Source organism: Babylonia areolata, chromosome 4, assembly GCF_041734735.1.
Source record: "Babylonia areolata isolate BAREFJ2019XMU chromosome 4, ASM4173473v1, whole genome shotgun sequence".
Taxonomy (NCBI): domain Eukaryota; kingdom Metazoa; phylum Mollusca; class Gastropoda; order Neogastropoda; family Buccinidae; genus Babylonia; species Babylonia areolata.
The window spans coordinates 24245096-24268201 of record NC_134879.1 but is presented as its reverse complement, the minus strand read 5'-3'; the positions used below and the strand labels follow the sequence as shown (position 1 = coordinate 24268201).

At 44.6% G+C, this 23106-nt stretch overlaps 1 protein-coding gene across 1 annotated transcript in view; it reads right to left on the bottom strand.

The window, feature by feature from the left end:
• Positions 1 to 23106, bottom strand: part of LOC143281615 (tetratricopeptide repeat protein 8-like) — a 94842-nt gene that overhangs the window by 57750 nt on the left and 13986 nt on the right. Inside the window, exons 8-9 of the mRNA XM_076586863.1 lie at positions 19393 to 19564; positions 8267 to 8389 (exon numbers count right to left, since the gene is read on the bottom strand). Coding sequence (XP_076442978.1) covers positions 8267 to 8389; positions 19393 to 19564 — 295 coding nt within the window. The remainder of the gene's footprint in view (positions 1 to 8266; positions 8390 to 19392; positions 19565 to 23106) is intronic.

Here is a 23106-nt window from a genome sequence, read left to right as displayed (position 1 = left end):
GGAGGGAGGGAGGAGAGAGACAAGGGGGCGGGGAGGAGGGGGCGTGGGGGGGGGGGGCGAAGGGGGGGAGGTATACTGGAAGGAGAGGAGAAGAAGAGCAGGCAGGCGGACGGATAGACAGACATACAGACAAAACAGAGAGAGAGAGAGAGGCAGAGAGAGACACTGAGAGAGAGAGACAGCGGAGAAGCGTAGGACTGAGATAAATGAAACTCAACGAACGTTGTAAGATCACCCATGAAACGGACTCTTCTCTTTTTTTTAAGCTCACTGAAAGGGGGAGGGGTGGACGGGGAGGGGGGGGGGGCGCAAAAAAGGGGACGATATTTTTGTTTAACAATAAGAGAAAGAGACATCATTTAACTTGACTGCGGCAGTGGACATCGCATGGACAGAAAGGCACGGAAACCCAAACAAGAGGAGTTTGGCTGATATAAGTGAGGCATCAATCCAAAATCGAATATCACACACACACACACACACACACACGCACACACACACACACACACACACACACACACACACACACCATTTCTTCTTCACTACTGCCCTACTTCCCTTTCTGCCAGGTGTGCCTGCCAGTGTGCACGAACACACACACACACACACACACACACACACACACACACACATACGCATGCGCGCACACACGCACAAACTCACAGAAAGTTAAAGAAAAAATATGTGTCGCACTGCGGCACTCTGGCGAAGCGATCTCCCAGGGGAGGGGGGGGGGAGGGATGCAGCACGTATTCTTCACAAAACTTTTTGGATAAAAATCATACATAACAATGCAATGCAAAGTGCGTGAGTACGCACACCCCCACAGACACGCACAGACTGATACTGAGACAGAGAGACAGACAAAGACAGAAATACAGAGACAGAGAAAAGAAAGAAAGAAAGTTAAAGAAAGGAAGCCACAAAGACGATTTCAATCGTTTGAAGGAAATTGATTCTGCACCAGAGGGAAACAAGACCCAAATGCAAACCACTTATTATTCCACATAAGCGCAGCACAAGATCGATTTTTTCTTTCTTTTTCGATTCGTTTGTAGGCTGGGTGCCAGAGAAAATTGACGAAGAAGCGGAAAGCCATTATTCCTTTTTCTTCTTCTTCTTCTTCTTCTTCTTCTTCATCTCTCTCTCTCTCTGATTTCTTGAAATCTCCTCTTTCTTAAAAAAAAAAAATAATAATAATAATAAAATAAAAAAGAAGAAGGGAAAGAGGAGTATTCAAGAAATGAGAGAGAGAGTGGGAAAGAGAGAGACAGAGACAAAGACACAGAGAGAGACAGAGAGAGAGAAAGCAACTGACAGCAAAACTCCACGCTCAGTTCCCTCCGTGCACATCGCCGTAATTATTGCAGTTCCGTATCGCAGGGTCGCAGGGCTTCTTTTAATTCTCTGATAAGATTTCCGCTTGCTTTGGTCGGGCCTCATTTGCTGGGGTTCGTACATGATGAATCACTGCTTTACACTTAATCCGCAATATACGCTTTATGCATGACGTCTCTGTGCAAGCACTGAGATGCTTGTGTGCGTGATCGTGTGTGTGCGTGTGCATGTGCGTGTGTGTGTGTGTGTGTGTGTGCGTGAGAGAGAGAGAGAGAGAGAGAGAGACAGAGAACAGAGACGCAGAGACAGAGAGACGTGCGTATGTTCAATGGATCCTTAATTTATCAACTCACCCAAATCACAAGCACCCAGACGCTCACTCGAGCTTGGTGGTGAGGGGAGGGTGGGGAGGTCGTGAATGCTCATTTTGTGTTCGAAGTCTTGACTGAATACTTATTTTATCGCTTTTTTTTTCTTTTTCTTTCTTTCTTTTTTTTTTCTTCTTTAAAGTATTCTTTCATTTTGTCCAGGTCACATCAATTTTGATGAGGAAAAAAAAAAAGACGTGCAGATCGTTTCTAAATTAAATCCTCTTTTATTCGATTCATGCAGTTCAACTTTTTGTACCCATTTGCCAAGCTAGTGGCGGTGGGTCCCGTTAGCGACACCACAAGATCCGAACAGCGGCTTCTACTTGGTATAGCTCGCGCGCTTATTCAGCTGCCAGGCCACCAGTCCGACACAAGGTGTTGCCTCCCAGCACCAGCCATCACGTGTCTGTCAGCAGCACCAAAGATACCACATAGTACCAGCAATCCACCTCCTTTTCCCACAGTCTGGAGACGTTCTTCTCTCACACCTCATGTCAACTCGTTTTGGAAGCTGCCCTAACTTCAAACCGAAAGAGCCCCCCCCCCCCCCCCCAAAGCTGTGTTTCCAGCCAAATGTGTACGCGACCGAGCCCCCCCAAAAAAACGTTATAGGTCACTGACAGTATTCAACCCCCCAAAAAAGGAAGAAAAAAGTTGTTCTTTTTTGTGTGAATGGATTCGAATAATTTCATTTTAAAAAAATGAATACATATCATTATTAGTTTTATATTTTACTTTGTGAACGCTAATGTGTTTTATCATAAAATAAATAAATGAATGAAATATACGCCCATTTTACGTTTTTATGGACTTTTTCTTTTCTTTTGTACGTTTTCTGTTCTCCCCTCCCCCCCCACCAACAAGCGAAAAGATGACTTGACAGCCATGTTTTCATGCTCAGTCAGGTCAGCAGACCGACAATCACCGCATGGGGGGGGGTTTTTTTTTTTTTCACTAACACACGCGAGCGCACGCAAACAAGCATGATAGAGGGTGATCACGTAACACAGTGAATATCCTTCAAAGGCTGGATTTGAAAAAGCCTTGTCAATACATTGTACAAAGCTCCGCGCGTGTCTGAGTTACTGTTGTACATGTGTGCAAGTAGTGCGCGGTGCGTACGGACAAGAGTGACGCGGCATCTCATGGTATATGCTCGCGCGCTTATTCTGCTGCAGGCCACCAGCACACAAGTGGCCTCCCAAGTCCAGCATCACGTGTCTTCAGCAGCACCCAAGATACACAGAGTACCGCAATACATTCCTTTTACATCGAGACTTCTTCTCTACACCTCATGTCAACTCATTATTGGAATGCCCAACTTCAAACGAAAGAGCCCACACCACCCCCACCCCTCCCAAGCTGTGTTCAGCATGTGTACGCGCGACCCCGCTCCCCAAACACAACACACAACAAAACGTTTTAGTCCTGACTATTCACCACCCCCAAAAAAGAAGGAAAAAGTTGTTCTTTTTTGTGTGAATGGATTCGAATAGTTTTTTAGATACAATATATTAGTTATATCTCTATTAGATTTATCATACTATTGACACTAAGTATTTATGCATATAATACCACAATTATCTGTATGTCCCTATCAACCACCACAGCTGAAGTCATTGGACTGCTGTATCTTTTCTCTAAAAAAAAAAAAACACGTTTTTTTTTTAAAATTAACTGCTTACATCTAGGAGGCTCAGTCACTGAGGGTGAAAAAGTACACTACTGCCAATACTAAAAATAAAATAAGATAAAATAAAATAAACTAGCATTGCCGATACTGTAAAAACAACATGCTAACCTTCTCAGTAATACAGCGCAGCGTACATTCCGATAAGGCGCAGATGTCAAGATAACAGAGGGCAAAATTAATGCAGGCATTGTATGTGATCACAAAACCTGGAAACCCCCACCACTAATCATCCACAAAACCAAACCGCTAGAACAGCTCTGCAAGTTCCATGAGAACAAGAGGAGGCCTCTTCTTCAGATGCCCTGCACGTGAGAACAGCTTCAGTGACATCCAGCCAAAGCCAGAGGCAGACCCCCACCTGCCCAAAGGTTCACAGTCAGTAAAATGTCTCCACGCCGGTCCCGTTCATCATGTGTCCCACAAGAAATGAACTTCCAGGGGACAAATGGAAAAGGGATGTATGCTGGAAACCATAAGAAAAGAAAACTGACAAACTGCTAGACAGTGTGGACACAGCCGTTTTAACTGTCCTAAGACTTCGCCCAGCAGGCCCCCCAAAACGTGCTTGTTCAATAATGCTGAATACCTGACTGATCGTACGTACACATAATACTATTATTCTCTTTGCCTGGTGATGTTCACTAACTTTTTCCACAAGAATAAATGAAACAGATACAAATAAACACATGAAATAAATAATACATTAACAAAAAGAGATAACTAAGCAAAACCAGAAAGTAGTTTTCTGCAGTAAAAAAAAACAACAACGCCCCCCCCCCCCCCCCAAAAAAAAAACCAAAAAACAACAACATCAATTGCATAGAAATACAATCCTGACAAGAATATGAGCAAGCAAATGACACATGTATAGCCATTCAGGATTAGATGGGGCTGTAAATGGGGAAAGGGAACCCTACTGGTCGTCCTCTGAAGGAACGTTGTACATTAATAGAAAAAACCCACAGACCATGAATGCTGAACGTCAGTTCTCTAATATCCCCCTCGTTCATGCACACTGCCACCCTCAGGAAGACAGGCGAGTAGACAACAGGTCTCGCTCTCCAGAAACACCCGATGGACACACACACACACACACACACACACACAGAGAGCAGAGAGCTGATTCCACTGTTATAGACTATCATTTCTCTGTATATCCCCCTTTCTCTGTATTTCCCTCTTAATTCAACATCCCCATCCCCACCACCACCTTACACACACACACGCACACGCACTCACATACACACATAACACGCCCAATATCGCTCAAAGTGAAAAGACGGCGAATTAAAGAAAGAACACACCCACACTATACAATGACACACGAACCTCTACATACCCCCGTATATTACTACGACCCCCATACTTCCTCATTATTCCCACGTGCACGACGCCCTCCACGTCCTGACCTTGACCCTCCTCCTGTCAGACATCAAGATGTCTGCCACAAAGAACAGAACGGCAGCCATCCAGCGCACGGACCTGGTATTTCATTCAACTCCCAACGAAACACGGCGAAGTTGGTTTATACGGGGGGGCCAGGAATGTGGAGGTCAGCAATTTTATCACCTCACAAATCGCAATATCATTCCCATGGTCTGTGGGAATACTCATCATCCTCCCCGACAGAACTGTCTGAAGTCATGATACGAATGGAATAGAAGGCCGCGTGTGGGGAACAACTGGGAAGGACGGGGGGAGGGAGGAGGGAGGGAGGTGGAGGGGTGGGGAGGTGAGGGGATGAGGGGATCAGAGGACAGGGGCGGTTATCTGTCGTGTTTTGCCCATTAGGACAAGCTACTGATGACACGAGCGATCCGGTAGAGATTAAATTACGGTCATGACTTTGCTTGGTGCTTACGGACGATCTCTCTCTCTCTCTCTCTCTATATATATATATATATGTGTGTGTGTGTGTGTGTGTGTGTGTGTGTGTGTGTGTGTGTGTGTGTTGTTGTTGTTGTTGTTTTGGGGGGAGGGGTTGCCGTTTTCTAACGACACCCTCACACACACGAACCGCGGCTAGCGCGCACGCGCGCGCGCGCACACACACACACACACACACACACAGAGGCCCACAGAGGCCCACAGGGAGGCAGACACGGAGACAGACACACAAACCCAGACACGAACAGAATAAGAGAAGGCTGATGATTGCCACAGAAGAGCGCATTCCGCAGGCGGGCAAATCTCCAGCACCATCTAAGGCCACAGCCGCAGCAGTCCTGCAAGCCGGCGGCACAGGGAGGGCCGATCGAGATGCTCACCCCCCTGAAGCCAGATCCTGGTAGGACCCCGATAAGGTTATCAGCACCGTGTCTAACAGCCACCCCAGCCCTACAGGGTTTCACCCAGCACCGCTCAGCCACACACAACAAACACTCCCACCCCCCTCCCCCTCAAACCCCCCTGAAGAAGGCGCCGGAATGTGTCACCCTTGTCCTCCACTGCAAGGTTTTTCTGATAAAAAAATGTTTGTGTTACGGAAGATTTAACGCTGAGACATATCAGTGAACGAAGGAAAAAAACAAAACAACAGAATCTGATGATCTCTCTTTGTCTGAAGTCCACCCAAAAGCGCAGAGCAGGGAAACTGATGGAATCTCTTGAAGAAGCACCATTACAGCCAGTATCCAGCAGAATCAGATGGATTCTCAGAAGCCGGCATCATCAAAGCTGCTCTCCAGAAACACATGGAATCTCAGGATCGCCGGGGAAGCTGCTTTAACGGATCGAGGACAAAGGTGAACAGGTTTCCCACGCTAGGCTGACATCATCTCTCTGTGTAAACTTGCATTATCTTTTTTATTTTATTACTTTTGTTGTTGATCTGTTTTTTAACTTAACACCATGTGTTTCGAATGGTGAAGGTTACAGTCGGCTGACTGTGTCACGCCCGCTAGCGATCTGTCTGTCTGCCCCTGAACAGATTTCTAAGAAATCGCAAAATAGATTTTAATATGGCATTTTCCCAAAAGATACATAATTTGCTTAACAGCTACTGAGGAAAATGTTTAAACTTGTAATTCCTTAACCCACGTGTTTCTTGATCCATATGTTTCTTTATAACCCCCCCCCCCCCCCTCACCCCCCCTTTTTTATTGTTTTTTTTTTTTTAACAACCATGAAAGCCCTCATCACAGCTCCGAAGAACAAGTCACACAAAACCCAATGAAATAGTTACAACAACATTCTAGCTGGTGCTTGTTTTCAGCCGTAAAACTCACGCTGCCTATCTCAACGGGCAATTAGCAAGAAGGCAAACAACGGCCACACAACAACAGGACTCTTACATAACCATTAGACAAACAGCGTGGACACAACGACCCAGGGTTTGTTTTCCTTCCCCAACTACTTCTTCTTAACGTGGACCGAGTAATATTGCTGACGCAATGCCTCCGTCCCCGGGCCATTTCTCCACATCAAGATAACGCAAGCGGCGCAAATGTTTGCAAGTGCTCGGAGCGCCTGAATTGATCCCAGCTGTCGGTTTTCCCGCCCCGGTGCCACAACAGCCTTGGCCCTTTAATGGATTCTGGAATTTGTATTGAACATTTCGGAAGGGGAGATTTGGTGGCGGGTGGAAGGGGTGATGAAAAAGTATGCAAGGAGCTGGACAAAACTTTAACAGAACGATAAAATAGAAGAAGAAGAAGAAGAAATAAAGAGAACAGAAAAGGAAACAGATTTCTTTTAAATAACAGAATAGAAGAGGGAAATGCAGGAACAAAGAAGGAAGGACATGAAAACCAGATTATTATTACTATTATTATCATTATTATCATTGTTGTTGCTGTTATTGTTATTAAATGGTAGAAAGAACGGATATGAAGAAAGAGTAATCCAGTCCAAAGAACCTAACTACGTGAATTTTGAGTACATTCACTGACTCACAGGACACCAGACCGACCTCTGTCTGATGGGATGTGAGTCTGCTGACTAAAACTCTGTGTCAAGGAGGCCAGACATCTCCAGCCCACAGACTCTGAATGGGCGGAATTCAACCGCCTTCCTTCCTGACCGCCACTCCCCCCTTCTCCTCGTCCCCCGCCCCCCCGGACCCCCTTGCAGAGTGAGATACACATAACACACACACACACACACACAAGGGAGGGCGGTGAGGAGACAGGTCGACAGATAGGACACAGAAAGTGATAGGGAAACAGAGAAAGGGGAAGTGTGAGCATGAGAAGAAGAAGAGACAGAGAGACAAACAGAGAAAGGGACATAGAGAGACAGACAGAGAAAGAGACAGAGACTGAGAGATTCATGCAGACATTTGACGTTGTTGCTTATTGCCCAACCAACAGAGTCCAAAGTTGCCGAAGAACAGATGGCTGTGACAGTCTAAACTGCATGGGGTTTGCTCGTGAGTGTAATTCTAAAACATTCTTTGTTCAACAGAAAACTCAGTATTACTAACCGATTTAACTGAAGGCACTCATAAACAAAACACTGTGCATTTGACACCTTACCCTAAATGCCAAAAGTACATTTAAGATGCAAATTTAAGCTGATTAACTCAAAACGCCACACAATTTCATTTATGAAGATCCTTTATTCTACTCAAAAAAACAACAACAACAAAAACAGAAGAAGCATAAGTTCTCACGCAAAAGCATAGCCGGGGCTGACAGCCAGCTAATAAGACGAAAATCTTTTCTTTCTTTTTTTTTTTTTTGAACCCCAGAGGTTATACATCCAGTTATATACTGGAGTTTTCGTTTGTAATTAAACCGAGAATGTGTCAGAATGACATCACCCATGTAGCCAGGACCGTGCTAAACCTCAGAACTGAACAGTACGCACGGAAGCAAAGACCCTGGCCCTGTACACAGGGCGCTATACAGAAGGGGGTACTCACGGCTTCCACGTGTCCCCGCTTGAGTTCCAGCACGCCCAGGTTGTTGTAGGCCTCGGCATGGTCGTTGTTGCTGGCCAGGGACAGGCGGAAACACTGGTATGCCAGGTTGTGATCACAGATACCCTGCAGACACACACGACACAGTCACCATAGAACATAACCATTCAAAGATATCAAATATTTCCACCTTCTTTTGTGGGGTTCGGGGAGCGTAAAATAGGAAATTAACCACATGAAGACCACACAAACACGTAAAATAGGAAATTAAACCACAGGAAGATAACATAAACACAGAACAGCGTAAAAACAAGAGCGGCAATGCCTCTGAGACTCATGTGTGATACCCACTTAATCCAACACAGAAAAAAAAAGAGAAAAAAAAACACATAGTGGGAGGGAGGGGGTCGGGGCCACTGCAAAAGAGATCATCATATTGCAAAAATACACAGCTGACTGCACATCGTTTGATTTTCACCTCTGAACTTGACTTTCAATTGCAGTTCCGACTTTCGCCTCTGACCTTGATTTTTGAAAGGGTTTGTGTTTCAGCCCCAACCGATGTTTGGACCTGGTTTGATGAAAACTGGACTAAAAATCTGCGCTTCATCGAACTTCTACTTATTTTTCATTGTCCCATGTTGTGACCTTGACTGTTACGTTTTCATTCCCACCATGAGTAATCACTGTACCAAATTTAGTTAAGACTGGATACAATATCTCATCTCTTTTGTTCTCTCAGGACTGTTTTATTTTCAATGTGCTACATTCACTTACAGATAGACATAATATCACAGAAGGTGACACATACAATATTACTTGTTCTCATTGGAAAATCTTTAAATCTGGCACTGGCGCACTCTAAAAGATTTGTGATTTTTTTTCAGTTCGCAAGAAAATGTCCTCCCCCTCCGCCCCCCGCCCCCTCACTCTCTCTCTCTCAAGCTTCTTAAGTGTGACTATGTTCAGACACTAAAGTTTGCAAAATGACAGCTCGACTTCCTCAACGTGACCATCACAATAACCACTTCCATCTCAAGCAGGCGAGCGTGCTTGCACGCGCGCGCGCATATACACACACGGACGTACACACAAACATACACACGGACGCGCACGCGCACACACACACGCGGGACGCACTGACGAGAGAGACAGACAGACAGACGTACAGAGACAGAGATAGAGACATAACGGGCAGTCAGACAGACAGACAGCCCCCAACCCCTCTCCTCCAGGCTGTGAATCTCTCTACGACAGGCAAACACTCCGGAAAGTCAGTGGACAGTTATGGTCAGCGATGGACCTAACTAATTGAGGAAATGGTCGACTCTCTCTCTCTCTCTTCTCTCTCTCTCCGCACCCTTCCATGCCAATGTCTGTGTTGGCACCACCAACACTTGACGTCTATCTGTCGTCTGGCAAATTGCATGATGACAGCGCTTTGCAATTGGCGATAATGGGCTTCCATATCTGCCTGTCTGTGTCAGATGTCACGGACAGAGGAACAGACAGAACAGAGAAAGACAGACAGAGAGGCGTGGTGGTTGTGGGGTGAGGGATTGAAGAAACAAACACACGAACAGGCAGATATTAAAAAAAAAACATAAAAAAAAAAAAACGGAGGGAGAGTCAGAAAAAAGAAAAGAGCTTGAACAGTGGGTGAAGCGAGACAGAAAAGTGAGGAGGGAAGCTGTGCGGTGGGGAGGAAGGGAAGTTGGGGTGTGAGACAGTCAGTGATGCGCGGGAAACAGAAAGGGGCAGGCAGACAGAAAGACGTACAGATGAGAAATTTGAGATTTACTAGGAAAAAGAAAAGGTTTTGCATTATTGTATGTATACACAACATACACAGCTGTGAGTTCAATGTTAGCACCACTGACTCCGTCTTCACTGTGACCGTCGCTGGCAGCTTTAGAAATAAATCGTATTGCGGTGTACCCCTGCCTCTCGAGGGTGATGGGGTGGGGTGGAGTGGGGGGTAAGGGGGGGGTTGCAAGTGGGGTGAGGGAGAAGTGGCTGTTCGTCCCTCCCTACCCTGCAAGTCCGCAAGATCATGGTGACATTATATCGTGTACAACTGATGCAATAGAATTAAACCGGCGCTACATAACACAACATAGTTTATATTGGACTGTATAAAGAGCCTAAATGCGACTTCTTTATGTCATGTCAAGCATGTCTGAAATAAATAAGGCTGATACAGACAAATAATCAATGAAATAATCGGCAATGGCATAATGACACACGTTCGATGTTGACTTCATCGTCTGCTCGACGCTGTCTTCCGCATCAGGCGACGCATGCGCATGGAGCCATGTGATAAAATCACACTGCCCAAGTGCTACCCGAGATCGTTCTCTGGCGACGCCTCTCTCCTCTTATCTCTGCTCCTCGCCTCTGCCCACTTTTCTCCCGCCACCCACCCCACACCCCCTTCACCCTCCTCCTGTCCTGCCAGCCACCTCTCTCTCCCTCCCCCCACTTGCAACACCCACTCGAGACGTCCATTCCGTGTGTGGTAACAACTGATTCTCAACCTCCCCACTCCCAACCGCCCCCCCTCCCTCTCCCCCCTAATTCTCCATCCCAACTCAGGCCCTCTTTCATTCTCTCTTTCCCTCCCTTTACTGTCACCATTCTCATCAAAGGTTTTACTGCCCCCCAACCCTCCAAACCCAGAATATCTGTCTGTCCGTCCGTCCCTCTCTCTCTTTCTCACACACACACACACACACACACACACACACACACACACTTTCCCTCCGGGCCTCACTGTCACTGTTACTGTTTCCCGCAAAAAATAAAAATAAAAAATCTGAACGACCCCATCACGAACTGTCCCCATTCCCTCAAATCCAGTTTTGGGACCCAACCCACTCGTCACTGCACAGCACGCACACTGCAGCCAAGAGTGCTGATCACAGTGAAGCGAGAGGGGGTCCCAAAGGACACTGTGTTATTACATAGTTTATACCTCCATGGCTGATGACAGCACTCTTCAGCAGTGGTGATAATTCTGTTAAATTCCCAACGCAACGAGAAAGCTATGGGGAGAGAAGGGTGGGTAGAAGAGGAGGGGAGAGAGTGGAGAAAGACAGAGAAGGTGAGGAGGGTGCAGTACAGGGGGCAGATGGGGAGAGAGAGTTTGGAATGGGAAGTGGGAACGATGGAGACAGAAAAGAGTGAGTGAGAGACACGGGCTGACACTGTGACAGACAGACAGATAACAATACGTGTCAGTTTAACTGTCAAGTCTTCGTGGAGTTCAGATATGCCGAGCCCCCCCCCCCCCCCCCCCCCCCCTCTCCCCGACCCCCTAACCCCCCCCCACCCCCCCCCAAAAATGCAAATCCTCCCAATACACCTACCCGTGAACTACCTCTTCATACCTTGCCATGTATCAATGTATCAATATTCAGTTATTTATCAATTCATTTATTTATTTACTCGTTTCTCTTGAACTATGTATCACCTATATTCATAACTGAAGTAAATGCTTTGCCAAAGCGGTCAAGCATTTCCCAAACATGTTTACAAATCACATAATAATCAACTCGGATCCACGCTCCGCGAAGCATAACCTCATGCTGGCGACGCCACCATCATTACCCACACTCAGCCCATCCATCAGCAACCACTGCAAGACAGTTATCGGCAATTACACCTTCACCCTCCCACCCCAACCATCCCCTCCCACCGCCCTTTCCATCTCTCTCTCTCATCCATTTTCGCCCCAATCCTCCGTCCAAACACCCCTCCCCTATTTCACCCATCCTTTCCCCCCTTCCCAAGTCTATCATCACAAGCCTCTCTGTTACGGGCAGCACGTCACGAACTGTCAACAAATACACCACGACGGCACGAGATCTTCGCTCAGATTACTTTATTTCACTCACTCTCACTCTCCCAGTCTAACCATCCACCACCACCCATCGTCGCAAACCCTTAACCCCTCCCTACCCCAGCCCCCCACCCACCATCACCCAACCCACCCCACCTTTCCTCGGTATCTCCCTCCAACCCTCTCTCCTCCAGCACAATCCCAGTTTTCAACAATACAACAGATGATGGTGGTGGCTTGTTCCCGGCTACGCCTTCCTTCACACAGGTTTTAGAGGAATCTCTACTGAGTATAAAAAATTATATTCAACAACGCGACGGATCCATTCCACCAGGACAGCGGGGTAGGGTGGTGGTACCTACAACTGCCCCTTTCCTAGCCCGAAGAACCGATTCATTGATTTGATGTATCCGTTTTATTACTGAACATGGTCGGCAGCATACATCGTTCCATCACCACGACGCTGTATTGTCACATATTATTATATCTTTGTGTTCCGCTGCTGGATACTACAGACCAGACGACTGTTGTTTGTTTGTTTGCTGTTGTGTTATTGTTACTGTTCTTGCTGTTTTTATTTTCTATTTGTTTCGTGTTCACACCACTTATCCCCTCGATGACACGGATAATCATCTCGGCAGAGCGAGGGGAAGAGACCAGGGAACTCTATACTGACCCCACCCTTCAGCAACCACAGTGAAACTGTTTATATATATATATATATATATATATATATATATATATATATATATATATATATATACATATGTGTGTGTGTGTGTGTGTGTGTGTGTGTGTGTTTGTGATAGTCAGTCGTGTCCGACTATGACCATCAGAACAGCAGAGGAGGCAACTGCTTTTCCAACTATTTGGGCTAGAATTTGATTATAGTGGAGAGTGTCTTGCCCAAGTACATCCCCACCCTCGAAACTGTTATTCAGGCAATTATTCCTTCACCCTGCCATCAGAACACCATTCCACCTTCTGTCATCCTACTCCTTCTCAGTTACTCATTTCCTCCTTCCCCATCAACGTCTCTATCAACATTTTCTCTCCTTCTTTTTTTCTTCTTTCTCCCCCCCCCCCCCCCCGTCCTTTCAGTCCCGTCTTTACAAGCCTCTCTGTTAGGGGCAACACCTCACACAGAAAATGTAAAATAAGCGCACAAGCTTTTCGAAGAGATTACTCAATCCACTCACTTACAACCACCCACCTCCACCCTCCATCGTTGCATTCCATACCCTTCCTTAGCAACCCACCTATTTACACCCCACCCCCTCCGCAATCCCAATTCCAGCCAAAGCTACCAGTAACAGGAAGTGGTAAGCTGTTCCACATGCTGGACTCCATTCAGGCAGATGGAAGGGGAGACCCAGCAGAGTTAAATATTTAATAACATCAGATTATCAAAGCCATCAGGGTGGAGTGTGGGAGAAGGGATGTGCTGTTCCTCTTTCAAGCCTCCCTGCGTCTACTCAATGGAATGGTTTAATAATCATTTGATGCATCCGTTTCATTACTGAACATGACCAGACACACACACACACGCACCCCCCCCCCCACACACACACACACACACACACATCGCATTATCATATCGCAGTGCTGTATTCCGAGTTTGGCCTTTTAACCTGCATCCATGTTCGTCCTGTGTGTACCAGACGACGACTGCAGTTGAGTTTCATTCGTTTTGTGCCAACACACCCATCTCCAGTTGAGTGGTTGGCAGGGACAATCATCTCGTTCAGAGAATGAGAGGGAAAAGACCTGGCTGATGCTATTACTAAAAGCACCAGAATGACAACTTTTTTTCTTTTCTTTTTTCTTTTCTTTTTTATAATCAGTCATAAAGTGAAAGGGCCAGTTTTTACGCCGCGATGCACTCTGCACCAGAATTCAAACTCACAACCTTTGCCATCAACAGCTAGAAGTAAACAAATACCAGGACGACTGTGTATGCTGACAGCTGTCAACAAAGTTGGAAAAGGCGCTGACACCAACAAGTAACACTTCCAAATATCATACAGTCCATACAAACACACATAAAACAAAACAAACAAAACATTCCTGTAGAATGGAGTTATTAACAAAGTGCAGTGAATATTGGAATTAGGTCACAGCTGAGCAAAGCTCACGCAGTCATCGCTGCTAACAGCAGCCAGCCACAGTTGTTTTTGGATGCCAGCCAGGACTGATACAGTGTGTTTGGGACTGAGTCCTCCACTCTTACTACTGAGCCGGTATGCAAGCGGCGTGTAGCGCATTGTATGTGTGTGTGAGAGAGAACGTATGTGCGCGGGCGGGTGCCCATGTGTGTGTGTGTGTGTGTGTGTGTGAATGGTTACCCAAAAGACCTTTAGACGGGCCACCGTTTCGATTTCGACTTAATAATTCGCTGTGGTTCCTTAATGAGTCAAGCAACAGATCCACCGTCACCAAACTTATCTAAAACCAAGAAGACACCACAGAACTAGTCAGCATTTACCGTTATAATGGGTTAATAACAGGCACTACATGGCCACATCATGCCCTCTCAGCCTCTGTTCTCTTCGGCTGTAAGTCCTCTATTCATCTCTCTCCAGATGACTGACTGAACAACAAATGAGGCAACGATGACAACGTTTCACTGCCGCCGACATCATGTTGCAAAGGGAAACTTCTCACACTGACCAGGTGGATGAAGACAAAGAATGCCGCATATCTAAGGGCGAACTAACCTAAAGGCTGGACCATTCAGGCACCCACATGACATCAGCTGACAGGGTCTCTATGTGAGGGAAAGACACTGAGGGAGAAAACTGGCCATCCCGTCTGACTTAAAGCAACCGATCGAAGGAACCAGCATTGCCTGAAACCCTGTACACGACGCGAGCTTTCCAAACGCCGAACTGAAGATCAAAGAATTCGGAAATAAGGGCACGCATTACGTTCAATAAAAAGTCAGACAGACAGTGGGGCCAAAAAATAAAAACACCTTGCGCAGAAGGCGTATAACAATGTCAGAACTATCCAAGATGGGACCTAATCCATCACACTGGGTGGAACTGACATGGCAAACTTGGTTACAGGACAGAGCTGCATTATGCGTGTCCTCGATCTCTGGCAATAATGATGGGCCAGTTGGCAGCAGACCACGCCCCCGTTTCACTCTGATTCCCAAAGGCCCATCTGGCACCATAGCTTCAGCCACTAGGGCGTGTCCCCTGTTGCTGGGTGGTAATGGGCACACGCTGCATGTTCACTGTCAATTAGCCCCACAGATCAGCCCGCGTGCTGTTTCAGCATGGATCGTCGCGCAAAGTGTTCGGTCTCTGTCTTTATGTCTTTACTGAATGCATATATTTCTGCCTCGAAATTATCCTGTTATCAATTCACAATCTAACAGACAAGCAATAACAAGACGCACGTAGATTCTGATATGAGAAAAGCGGAAGAAAAAAAATAAAGAACAAAAACACAGACAGACATCAGATACAGATATACAGACAGACGGTTTTCAAAAAAGAAAAAAAAAAGAACAGGAACGACACACAAGTTGTTGCCAGCATTTCAATGTATCTCATTTCAACACACTCTGTTGCTAATGCTTAACAGACTGATAAAAACAAAAACAACAAAGAGAAACAAAACTGATTGTTTTAAGGCACTGCTGAACGCGTTAACGGTCAACTGTTCCGTAACAAATGCGACTGACTGACCCACAAGTTCCTCGAAGATGGACAGACGGCAGGCAGACGTGTTCCTTGGGGAATAGTGGAGGGGAAGTGGGGAAGGGGGCGGGGGAGGGGGCACTGCCCTTCCCCTTTGTTACGAGTTTGCAGCACGAAACCCAAGCATCAGTGCTGATTAACCCAATCGTTCCCTGTAGTGCCCATTCATTCAGAACGTTTCAGTCTCTTCTACTGTCAGTACTCCCTTGTGGAGAGGCTAACAGGGCGAATTCAGACTGAATGTCGAACGCCGTCAATTGTTGATACTGGTCAAAAAGAAAAGAGGACTAAGAAAAAAAAGAACATGAGGAAGAAGAAGAACCAAGAAGAACCTCCCCCAAAAAAGAAATAAACCTTGGTCACTACCTATGACTCTCTCTCCCCTCCAACTATTCAGCATCCCTGCAGTGCCAGTCCTCTGCTAGGCACCTCTGAAACTTGATCTGTGCTTATTGCAGCGCCCAACCAACTATTCAGCATCCCTGCAGTGCCAGTCCTCTGCTAGGCACCTCTGAAACTTGATCTGTGCTTATTGCAGCGCCCAACCAACTATTCAGCATCCCTGCAGTGCCAGTCCTCTGCTAGGCACCTCTGAAACTTGATCTGTTCTTATTGCAGCGCCCAACCATCTTTATCACTTAAGTCACTAATCAGCAGGGTGGTACGTCCAGCCAGACACTAACGAGCCAGAATGAGTGTGTGGTTAAATGCCACACCAGTCATCATGAGTCATTACACTGATGTCCTTAGGTCATCTCCACATCTTGGCTTTCAGTTTCATCTCGTTTGTCAACACAAACTTTTTTTTGGTTGCCTGGGGTCCTTGTTGAGTGTACTGGTTTTGATATCTGTCTTGACAAAAACTGAGACCTATCTTCGAGTCACTGATAGTTACTGGTTTAGAAATTTGCCTTAGCAAACACTGAAACCTATCTTCAAGTCACAGATTGAGAGATGGACAGAATGAACTATGACTGAAACTCCAAATGTTGAATCTGTTCATACCATAAACTCATGAAGGGCACCATAAGCCTTGCAATTATGACTGGTAAATCTTTTCCAGTACTGGACTCATCACCATTTCAACTCTGCTGTATCCTAACATTGTTGGTGCTTGACAACACAAACACCTCTGTCACCTGAGCTGTGTTTCAATTACAGCCTGTCATTATCAGCAAAGTCCAACAGGGTGACGGGTCCAACCACAGAATAATGAGCACGCATCGTAATAGTCATTAGTTGTCACATACCCTCAGGTCAGTCTCACACCTTACCTCTCAGTTACATCTTGTTTGTCAGCAATCTGTCCTTGTTGAGGGGGCTGTTAGTACTGATTTACATGCCAGTAACAACACAATGCCAGAGGGTATATGTATAGCTTACCACCTTCTCTGAGTCTGTGGACTGCTTGAAAAGTGCAAGTCTCATAATAATTCAATTCTATCACCAGGTTTTCACATGCATGACGTTTTCAATAGCCACAAAGCTCCCCATACTGTTTTGGGGGAGTGGATGTATTCTGGAAGAGTTGATGTTTTAATATTCAATCTAGCAGGTCCACATATACATCAACATGGAAGACCAGAAAATCCTGAAATCATATTTATTATTCTTCAAGCACTGCCAGAATTTGAGCCTGACATACACATGGGGCAGTCACCCAACACTTGCACCACTTGGCTGTCAAACTCCTCTACATAAAAGCAAAAGACAGACTTGTAGAATAAAACATGATGAAACTCTTAATGCTGAATAATTTGATACTGAAAGGGGGAAGTCTAACGACTGTCTACTAAACTTCTTTGTTCATGGGCTGCATCTCTCAGGTTCACTCATATACATAAGTGTGACTGTTTTTACCCCCACCATACAGGCAGTCATATTCCATTTTCTGGAGGAGGGGTGTGTGCATGCTGGGTATGTTCTTGTTTCCATAACCCACCGAACACTGATATGGGTTACGGGATCTTTAGCGTGCGTATTTGATCTTCTGCATGAGTATACACACACAGGGGGTTCAGGCAACAAGCCGGTCTGCACATGTGTTGACCTGGGAGATCAGAAACATCTTCACCCTTTACCCACCAGGCACTAAGACTTGGATTCAAACCAGGGACCCTCAGATTAAACGTCCAACGCTTTAACCACTCAGCTGTTGCTGCACCTGTTACTGTCAACTAATGACGACCAAGGTAATATTGTCCACTCTCATCACATGCCATTTTGTTGTTGTTGATTTTTGTTGTTTTTCTCAGATATGGCATAGCAGAGAAAAGAGTAAAAGGTATAGATAATGACACAGAAATCATTTTAAACTATCCTATAAAGCTTAATTTTCTGTATGTTTTTTTTTTCAACCTATTCTAATAACATTTGGCTTATGGATAATGACATAGAAATCATTTTAAACTATCCTATAAAGCTTAATTTTCCGTATGTTTTTTGTTGTTGTTTTTTCCAAATGAAACTATTCTCATAACATTTGTTTTATCTTTTTTTTTTTTTCAAACTTCTATAGTGGAACATCTACACTGATTAATTCTAGATGGATATGTATCAGAAACACACAAGCTGACAGGCAGTTACAATTAGGTTTGCCATGTTTGGTTCAACAAAGCCAAAGCAAACTGTTTACAAGCAGACCACCAACTGTATCTGAGCATCTCCTCCTCCCCACCCACCACTTCTCTCCTCACCCTATCTTTCTTTGACCCCAATCCCCAACCCCCTTACTCTCTCCCTCCCCATCTCCAAAACCCCACGCATTTAACTTAACGAAAGAGCTGTAAATCGACAACAGGCCGCAGCATCCATTTATCTCACGAAATGTCAATATTTGCTGGGTCGACATGTGCACTTCGGTAGACAGGCAATCTCCAATCAATAACAATTCAACTGCCCTGCAGACTGCTCTTCCCAGCACCCCCTTTGGGAGAGGGGGAGGGTGGGGATGAGGGGGAGAGGGTTGACATGACCCAGACACTTTCATCCAGACGTTCTCCAGTGCGTTTGATATCATAATAAATCTAACATTTTCATTTGCTCAGTAGAACAACGAGAAAAAAAGATGTGTGAAGAACTTCTGAGCGCTAATAACAATATGCTAATTCACATATTATCTGCAAGCGCTCAGCAATTACAAAAAAACCCAAAAAAACCAAAAAAACAAAACAACGACAAAAAAAACAAAACAAAAAAACCCCAACATAAACACATACATGCATGCACATGCACTCATGCAGAGTCTCAGTTTCTGTTTAAAGGAAGTGTCAAATTGTGTGAACTGATTGATGCAAACTATACCACATTCACTTTTCTTCTCCTTTTTTTTTTTTTTTTTAAAGGAAGCAGATGCCTGACCGATGCATTGACCCAATGTGAGTCTTAAAGACTGAAGACAGTTTTGATCCATATGGAACTGACTGAAGACAAAAAATCCCAAACTACACCTCAAGAGAAATTCCAGCCACTGTGCCAGTTCCTTCAAAATTGTTCAACCATCCCTCCACTCCATCATCCCTCAAAATCCATCCGCTCACACAAGAACATCAACCCAACAAGTACACACAGACACTTACCAAAGCGACATGACCAATGTTGAACCAGACATCCGGCAGAGTCTGGTCATCGGCGAGGGACAGGGCACGCTCAAAGCAGGTCAAGGTCATGTCATACTGCTGGGCGTAGAAACAGCACAGGCCAAGGTTGTTGAACAGCTCGGCGTTGTACACTCCCATCTGTAGCAACCGTCTGCACAGAGGAAAGGCTATGATAAATAGATACTGTGACAGAAAAAGGGTGCAATACATTAATAATGTATGGTAAAAGGGTATGATACACCAAAACTGTGAGACAAATGGGTACAATACACCAATACTGTGAGATAAAAGGGTACAATACACCAATACTGTGAGATAAAAGGGTACAATACACCAATACTGTGAGATAAAAGGGTACAATACACCAATACTGTGAGATAAAAGGGTACAATACACCAATACTGTGAGATAAGAGGGTACAATACACCAATACTGTGAGACAAAAGGGTACAATACACCAATACTGTGAGACAAAAGGGTACACCAATACTGTGAGATAAAAGGGTACAATACACCAATACTGTGAGATAAGAGGGTACAATACACCAATACTGTGAGACAAGAGGGTACAATACACCAATACTGTGAGACAAAAGGGTACACCAATACTGTGAGATAAAAGGGTACAATACACCAATACTGTGAGATTAAAGGGTACAATACACCAATACTGTGAGACAAAAGGGTACACCAATACTGTGAGATAAAAGGGTACAATACACCAATACTGTGAGATAAAAGGGTACAATACACCAATACTGTGAGACAAAAGGGTACAATACACCAATACTGTGAGACAAAAGGGTACAATACACCAATACTGTGAGATAAGAGGGTACAATACACCAATACTGATAGATAAATGGGTACAATACACCAATACTGTGAGATAAAAGGGTACAATACACCAATACTGTGAGATAAAAGGGTATAATACACCAATACTGTGAGATAAAAGGGTACAATACACCAATACTGATAGATAAAAGGGTACAATACACCAATACTGTGAGATAAAAGGGTATAATACACCAATACTGTGAGATAAAAGGGTACAATACACCAATACTGATAGATAAATGGGTACAATACACCAATACTGTGAGATAAAGGGGTACAATACACCAATACTGTGAGATAAAAGGGTACAATACACCAATACTGTGAGATAAAAGGGTATAATACACCAATACTGTGAGATAAAAGGGTACAATACACCAATACTGATAGATAAATGGGTACAATACACCAATACTGTGAGATAAAAGGGTACAATACACCAATATTGATAGATAAATGGGTACAATACACCAATACTGATAGATAAAAGGGTACAATACACCAATACTGTGAGATAAAAGGGTACAATACACCAATACTGTGAGATAAGAGGGTACAATACACCAATAATGCGAGATAAAAGGGTACAATACACCAATACTGCGAGATAAAAGGGTACAATACACCAATACTGTGAGATAAGAGGGTATGATACACCAATACTGTGAGACAAAAGGATACAATACACCAATACTGTACCAATACTGTGGGATAAAAGGGTATGGTACACCAATACTGTGGGATATAAGGGTATGGTACACCAATACTGTGTGATAAAAGGGTACAATGCACCAATACTGTGAGATAAAAGGGTACAACAGACCAATACTGTGAGATAAAAGGGTATAACACACCAATACTGTGTGTTAGAAGGATATAATACACTGGTACTGTGACATAAAAGAGTACACTACATCAGTGTTGTGAGAGAAAAGCATATGATACACCAACACTTAAAGAGAAAAGACTGTGATAGAAAAGAGTATAAAACATCAATACTGAGACAGAAACGTGAATAATGCAACAGTATTGTGAATAATACAACAGTTTTGTGAGAGAGAGAAAAGGGCCAAGACAGAAAAGCTACCATTAACAGTGACTGCTGTGCACTTAAGTGCCAGGTTAACTTTAATCTCTTGGTACAAAATTTCAGCAACAAATCAGCTCCAGTTCTTTCTTTTTTTTCTATTCTGTATTTTTTTTTTTTTTTTTTTTTTTTTCTCCAAAGTTCTGTGTTGCTTCATCTGTGCGTGGAGAGTGTTTCAGTGTTGAAATTTCTTTTCTTTCTCTGTCTGGCACACGCAGCAAAACAACAAGGGCGACTGACTCTTCACTGACCAGGTATCTGGGCCAAAACATAGTATCGCAGCCATTGTTTGTCGTCAGTGTGGCCCACACAGTTCCAGACAACCTCAGAAACATCACCTGGTCAATATTTTGATCAGCAAGCACCTGCAGCACTGACAGTGAACCTGAGGCTGAAAACATGGGTATTCATGAAAGCTGTGAGAGGAAGCCATGAACTGTGGTATGTACATACAGCTATCAGTTGACAGATGTTCATTCTGTGAACAGCATATCCAAAAAGCAGGGGGCTGAAGAATGAGCAACAGTTGTTTCAGTTTAGAAATATCCCCTCTGTTTTTTTTTTTTTTTAAAGTTCTTAGCAACCATGTTCTGTCATGCTGCTTGCACAGGATGAAACTTGGCAAACCTGTTCTCAACATGCATGCATGCACACACGTATGCACACACACATGCACACACAGATTGTTTCATGCCTCTGCAAAAATCAAGAAACAAACTGTCTCTTCCACAGTGTTTTCCATAAATTCTACCTATCACCTCCATCTAACAGTCTTTTACACCCGCTCAAACCTTGGTTGGTGCCAGCTGAAATGACTCCTGGATGGAACTGATAGCTGGTGAAAATTTATGGAACAGACTCTGAAGGATGCTAGCACCTTACCCTTGTTAGTCATCTTCTGTTATGTCATATCATGTGCATATATATATTTGTATAATTATATGTGTGGGGGGCTGGGGGTGGGGGATATGGGCGTATGTGTGTGTGCTTGTAAAAGTAAGTGTGTGTGTGTGTGTGTGTGTGTGTGTGTGTGCCACGGAAGCTGCGATACATAGCCTAGAAATGAGAGTGTGGAGAAGGTGGGTGGGGGGTGCAAGGTAATACGTGTGTGTGTGTGTGTGTGTGTGTGTGTGTGTGTACATTTATGTGTATTTGTTTGTGCTTTCATATCTGTGAAACTGCATGTTTGTTGCATATCTGTTATGCATGTGTGTGTGTGTGTGTGTGTGTGTGTGTGTGTGTGTGTGAATGTCTGTCTGTATGTTTTACATTTATTTGCTTATTTATCATCATTATTGTCTTTTTATTTTATTTTCATTTATTGTTATTATCATTATTATAATTTTATTTTATTATTTATTTTTTGGGATTGTGTTGGTGGTTTCCATTCCAGGGGAGGTGCGCCCACTCAAACAGGCTCAATGACTAAGCAAGTATCATTAGCAGCACAGACCTCAACAGGTAATGTTCAGCACAAGTTGAATCAGACCACGCACTGCTGAGCACCAGTGAAGTGACTCAGCAGCAGTGCAGGGTCTCCTCAGGTACGTGGCCTCATAGTGACATAACATAATAGTTCCCAGTGCAATGACAGCAAATACTGACACACAGTAAGCCTATGTTTGGTAGTGTATGGGGGACTGGGGACAAAACAGTATGGGGTGGCCAATAAGCAGTAGGAGGGGGGAGGGAAAGAGGAACAGTTGTGCATGGGGACAAGCCATGTGTGTGTGTGTGTGTGTGTGAGGCAAGCAGAGAGGAGTGGG